The sequence below is a fragment of the Rutilus rutilus genome, assembly GCF_951802725.1.
Source record: "Rutilus rutilus genome assembly, chromosome: 21".
Taxonomy (NCBI): Eukaryota; Metazoa; Chordata; class Actinopteri; order Cypriniformes; family Leuciscidae; genus Rutilus; species Rutilus rutilus.
Window position 1 is genome coordinate 28759390 of NC_140226.1, and position 6584 is coordinate 28765973.

Here is a 6584-nt window from a genome sequence, read left to right on the forward strand (position 1 = left end):
CGCAGTGCAGAAAACAACATCTTCAACACAAACCAAACTCTTGCAGTCTCTCAGCTACAACTACAGTGTTTGAGGGAGGAGTAAAGTAGACGTTGTTCACAGGGGGCCAATGAAGATCATATGCTGGCATTATACAAATTTGTCACAAACCTATATAGGTTCGTGCAGTAAGACTGGAATTACTCATGACTCGTTTCAGACAGTTCAATATCGGTTCTTTCTTTTGGAAGACAACAACTCTATTTGTTATTTACTTTGATCTTTGAAACTTTGCAGACCTTTTACATTCACAAACAGCTATATGACACACTACATTAAAGGTAATATTCGAAAAAAGCATAGTAAGGTCATTTTAAATAAGCCTCTTATATTTGCAGAAGTAAATACCGAGGTAATTAACAGTATTTTGCTCCCAGAAAGGTTTATTATTATTATTATTTTCAAAGTGGAAATTAAACATAAATGGAGAATTTTAATGTAAAACATCAACAGTTTGTCATTTGCAAACCAATTTAATCCAACAGAAGTAAAGAAAACAAAGAAAAAAAATAAAGCATTGTTAATAAAAAAAAAGTATTTAGAGGTGCGACATATTGATTATTGCATTCTCCTAATATGAGGTGTTGTTTGAGATTTTGTTTGGAGAAGCACTATAACAAATTGATTTATCATAATGTGAACAGAATGTAAATACAAAGGTCTGTAATGAAACTCTAGATGGCACAGGCTAATGAGTCTTTAACTCAATCACTTGCAATAATATTCTCTATAGGGAACAGCTGACTGGTTCCTGCTGTAACGGTAGCCAATGAGCTTACGTGCTTAACCCTAAAATACTTGATTAGCATATGCTTTAGCAGTTGCAGCACGCTTTCAGAAACCCTCCACCTTCCCCAGATCCACCTGTATAGAGTAATTCATGTTCGCTATATTGTACAGCAGCAGCATGTCTTACTTGCTCACAGCAGCGTGTCGTGTATGTATCAGCAGTAGCAAGTCCGCCAAGACTAAATATATCAAACCATGCCAATCACACCGAGAGTTGTCATGACAGAAATGTGTTTAAGGCACATAGAGGAAATAATGTTTCCATACAAAGAGGTCAGAAGCAGAAAGATTTTTATTTTTCATTGAGATGATCAGATCAACTTTTTTTTTTTTTGTGGTTGAAGAGACACTTGAGCAACTTAGCATTCACCTGCAAAACAGTAGTTAAAAGTTAGTTTAAAAAAAACAAAACTATTATTGTACAGTATCAGTGACCACAAGGATTGAGACAATGTACCGTTCTTTGCCAGTATGGCAATGTTTTCCTCAAGGATGCCGGTGTCCAGGCAAAACTGCCTAAACTTTTCCTTCAAGTCATCAGTTGTTTCTGTGGTACGGCCTGTAACCGTGACACATTCAGAGTCTGTTTAGCATCTTTTCACAAAAACGTTTCAGCTATATTGTGAAATTTAGACGAAGTGAGCTCTTACTGTGGAGTTTGTTGAGAACCTCAGATTTCCCTTCCTTGGTCTTGATGGTGTGAACGATAGCATACTCATCAAATTTGGCATCAACCACACGCATGTCATTGTCATTTCCCCAACCTGATAGAATCAGACACATTTAGGCCAAAGATACAAAAGTATGATGATAAAGAGTAGGGGTTTCACAACTACTGATTTTTGCTAGTCGACTAGTTTTGCATAACAGTCGACGACTAGTCATTAAATTTACGCATTAACGCATTGAGCATTGTTAAGGAAGACACAGAGGAAGGAGTTCTGGTGAATCATTGGAAATGCATTTTTGAAATTCAGAAATAACTTAATAAATAAATTCATCAGTTATTCTTTTCATCAACATGTGTTAAAGGGGTCATATAATGGTACATGCACTTTTACAAGTTGATTGCACTGAAATGTCTGTTGGCAGTGCCTGTACACAACAACCATCCTATCATGATAAAAATCCATCCAGTGGTTTTGTTTAGTAGTCCGCCATTGTTGATATGCTGGAGTAGAATGGCGTCTAAGCGATTGTGGTGTTCTGTTCTTAGATGTAATAAGGAACACAGCAGTCATTTGGATGTTCCTAAATCCGAGCCGTTGAAGAAGCAGTGGCTGAGTTTTGTTTTTGAAGCGATATGCCCAAAGGATTGACGCGGGGATTCCCTCACGGGGATTCCCCACGATCCTGTGCTTTCATGTTTGCGCGAATCATTTCACACCAGACAGCTTCACAAACGAGAAAAAACGGATCGGTACCAACGTGTTCCTGCTGAACCTCCAGAAGATGTGAGTGTAATGTTTTATTAACCTTTATATTAGTATTTATATTAATCTTTGCGAAATTTGCAAACCTTGCTGCAGGCTTCACGATGAATGCGTCTAAGGTTTACACTCAGGGTACATTACGGCATGTTTTCTATGTACAACATTCTCAATATAATTCATAATCCCACGTTTATAACGAATAACACGTGGTTATTGTGTTAGATACGGTCAGAGAATGTCTAATATGGTGTACCCACAGAACAGAGGGGCGGGGTGAGCAAAGCTCATTATCATTTAAAGACACATGCACTTAAACGGCGTGCTGAAAACAGAGCTGTTTTTGACCAGGTAAAATTAGTGTTTTCTTACAATACTAATGAGAATTGTTAATTAAAGTATATTACAAACTTTTAATTTAGACCCTAAAGAATCATATTAGCTTGTACAAAAATGGCATTATATGACCCCTTTAATACAAAAACAGCAGCATTCATTTAAAACATTCTTGTAATTAAAACATTCTTGTTATGAACCGCCACACCACGCGCATCAGTGAACGTCGCATCAGTGAACGCTCAGACAATAACATTGTCAACATCACAACTCTGAGTTTTATATATAGTTTTAACTACATTTTTCATTGCATCTTTAAGCAAATATAATTTAAGCATGTATAGGCCAATATATTACCTAACGTAACCTCGGTTCTCTCTAGAAGAGGGAACGAGTATTGTGTAACCTGCCGTGCTCGCGCCCCGAGCTGGTCTCTCTTCAGTCGATGAAAATCAGCGTCATTGCCACAAACGGTTGCTGTTGGCAGTGGGTGTTTCATCCTAAGATGATTATCCATTGCAGACGTATTGCTATTGTATTTTAGCACTGCTTTACATAACTTACAGGTAACGGTGGATGTGTCTACATTTTCTGTGAAGTATTTCCACACATAGGATGACCTTGACCGGTTTGGACGCATAGGTACCTCAACGCCTGACGCCATTTTGTTTCCAACTAGTCGATTAGGTCCGACAGCGCCGACTAGTGGTTGTAACAGTCGACTAGTCAACTAGTCGACTAGTTGATGAAACCCCTAATAAAGAGCAATCTGACTGTTAGCTAAAGAGCAAAAGCAGGATGACTAACGCTTGTTGTAGAAGACAAAACGTCCAGGAATCTCAGTTTTCATCGCAAGATTTTTCAGCCTGAAGCAGGAGCCATCACTCCTAAGAAACAAGTTTTAAACATTTAAAATGATTTATTTTGTAAGCATGAGAACGATCATCCAGACTATTATTATTTAAGGCGAGATTCCATCCATCCATCTCCTGATTTACTGTATATAATATTTTCCTGGCTGATAAGAATTTTGAACATATAGCTTTAGTGCATATTTAATTTATTATTACAGTTTATCTTAATCACTTTGTCTTACAATTCTCTAAACTGTAAGTTTAATTGTCACGACTGTTTGCTGGAACATCAGAACTCTATAGACCTTATGTAGCCCCGCCCCTTTTCTGCGCTGCGCTCATTGTCTTTTGACTTCCGGTCTGTATTTTCACAGCGTTTTGCGTGTTTATTAATGAACGGCTCGTTTTAAAATCTTCCCGGTCGATTTACATTTGTTAAGTCATCTGCTTTAAACATTACAGTCCTCATGATAACTTTCGTTAACTTTACATTAAGTAAATCCACTTAAAAAGCGAATTACTCCTGGACAGAAATGCCATATAAATATACAGAGCGACCGCAAAACGGAAGTTAAAAGACAATTTTCCAAAGATGGCGGCGCCCTTGTTTCTCTGGTGCATAAGGTCTTATAGAATCCCTGCAAAACATAGTAACAAACCAAAACATTTCATTCATGCTTCAAAACCTAGTTATTGTGTCAGTAAATTGGCCAATGCCACCAAAATAAAAATACATTTTTTTTGTCATCGTGTGAGTCACACTGGTCAAAATGTTTAGATGTTTTTTTCACTATGGAAAAATTTGTTTTTTTCTTCTATTTTTGTGTTGACAATTTGTTGATAATGTGTTGATTTTCTATACTATACAAGAAAAGTCAGTTTTGCTAAATGCTCTTGTGTATCACACTGAGATTTTTAGATACAGATTTCAACAGATTGGTAAAAACTGACTAGGAAAAGTCAATACTGTAGAACACAAAACAAAAATGAACATTTGTATTCATACAGTACATTTTTGTAGAAATGTTTTATGTAAACTGAAAATTCACAGTTGCTTGTTTATTTTTACACACTGTCTTCCCCTAACACCAACTCACAGTCTTTTATATATTTCTATTGCTCTTCCATGGCAAGCAACTGTGAATTTTCAGCTTTTGGGTAACACATTTGTAATGTGTAATGTAATGTTCATTTATTACAAAAATGAAAGTACTGTATGAATACAAATGTATGTATACAGTCCTGCTGTAGCCACTGCTGTTTAAAGTTGTGATGTTCCTACATGTTCAAAAATAGTAGTGATTGTTCTAGCTCACACGATGAAACAATGTTGAGAAGTTGTGAAGAGTTTCACTGAGAATCAACTCATGACTTTTGATAAACAAGTCATGTGCACTTAGTTATTGTGCAAATTGTAGACAATTGTACTTACTCTTTTGCACACATGTGCCAAAACACAATACCATCAATTAAATTAAATTAAATCATGTCAGTTAAATCAATAAGAAAATCTGATATGAACAAGAAACTAATTGTTCAGAGATCAAAAAAGAGAACACAACATTTCAAAATTTTTTTGTTAATCTATTATCAATTATTTTACCCTATTGTGGTTTACCCTACACATGTGGTGTCTTGCCTTAACACTACAACAAAGCTAACTTTAGCTTACTTTAGATGAGTGTAACTGAGGTTAAGGTCTCCATCTTCAGTAGGCACCATCATGGCAGTTCCCATCTTCATGTCAGCCTTGTAACTTTGGACAAAATGTTTTGCATTTGTAGCAAAGCCAACGAGATACCACTTTCCTGCCATCTGCAGAGAATGGAGTTGGAAAACATGAATATAACACGTCTATAACTCACTGTCTCTGATAATATCGAGATACTTTAATTTACAGTATTTTGCAGTAAGATCACAAGATAAATGTTTTAACCTTTCCGAGGTTGAAGTCAGGCATGGGCATAACTTGAGCAGAGGCAAAAACCGCGAAGAAAAGAACGCAAAGTATTTTCAGTTCGACAGTCTTCATGGCAGTATATGTGTAGGGTTCACTTTCTGTATGCAGTTCAGAAGGCAAATTTAGAGAAAATGAATGGCAACACCTGTTTTATATCGCATGATTACTCTGAGTTCCTCCCATATCCACAGACAGCTGTTTCACAACATGTGGATCTTTCCAAGTAATTGTGGGTGTTCAAGGGTTCATTTTTAATGCCTTGTTATGACCCTCTGACTGATGCCCTCATTTGGCCTTTTGAATGCATGCCAACATAATTGTTGAGGATGATGACTGAATCAAGCATCCTGAAGGTCATGTTGTGGCATAAATAAAAACATCTGTAATAAAATGCAATGCAAAATATCAAAATGCATTGTATCCAAATCAGCATTTGGTCTTGTGCAGTCTTTGAATTGTATGTGCCTTATGTGCTTATGTGGTAATTGTAAATAGCAGGTGCTACAGACACTAAGATGATAGATGATATTTGAAGATGATACATGCTCTTTTCTGTGTTTGAGGTTTTTCCCATGAGAAAATTGTTTCCTTGGATGTATTTTGGAATGATGGATGTACAACATGTTCACCCCTTGTGGACAGGCAGAGTCTTGTTTTAAGATTTACACCACACTAACCTCACCAATATTCTCTTGCTTTGTTTTATAAGTACTTTTTTGTTACATCTAGAATGGCTTGAGGAAAATCACCACTTTTGAAGCTTATATTCGAAGAAACCAGATATTCATGATTAGGGGATGCATCCACCGAAATATCTATGGTGGATAAAGTCCTGCTTATAACATTGAAAATAATATTGAATGCTGTAGTATGTCTATTGTTCTTCAAACTATATAAAAAAAAAGAAAAGAAAGAAATTCTTTCATTCTCACTGGAAATAGGAAATCTGCAAAATGACATTACATTGCTTCTTGCACGTTTTATGACGCTTTCAAAATGAAATGTCCAGCTAGTGCCCTTAAACTGTTCAGTTTGATCAAAAACAGATTGCAAAATAAGATAGCAAATAATGAGAGTACAGAGAAAAGGGACACAACTGAACAAAAGGTGCAGAACTGAGTGTAAGGTCACAGAACAATCCAAATAAAATCTAAATGCAGATAACCCAAGTTCAAG

General features: G+C 36.3%; 1 protein-coding gene across 1 annotated transcript; it reads right to left on the reverse strand.

The window, feature by feature from the left end:
- Window positions 1-1102: 1102 nt before the first annotated feature.
- On the reverse strand, window positions 1103-5544 carry LOC311280619 (lipocalin-like). Its single transcript, XM_084392898.1, has 6 exons — window positions 5385-5544; window positions 5121-5263; window positions 3402-3481; window positions 1479-1592; window positions 1286-1387; window positions 1103-1198 (listed from the first exon to the last, which is right to left on the reverse strand). Exons 1-6 carry the CDS (start codon window positions 5478-5480, stop codon window positions 1188-1190), a joined length of 546 nt encoding a protein of 181 aa, XP_084249024.1. The 5' UTR covers window positions 5481-5544; the 3' UTR covers window positions 1103-1187.
- Between the last annotated feature and the right edge of the window lie 1040 nt (window positions 5545-6584).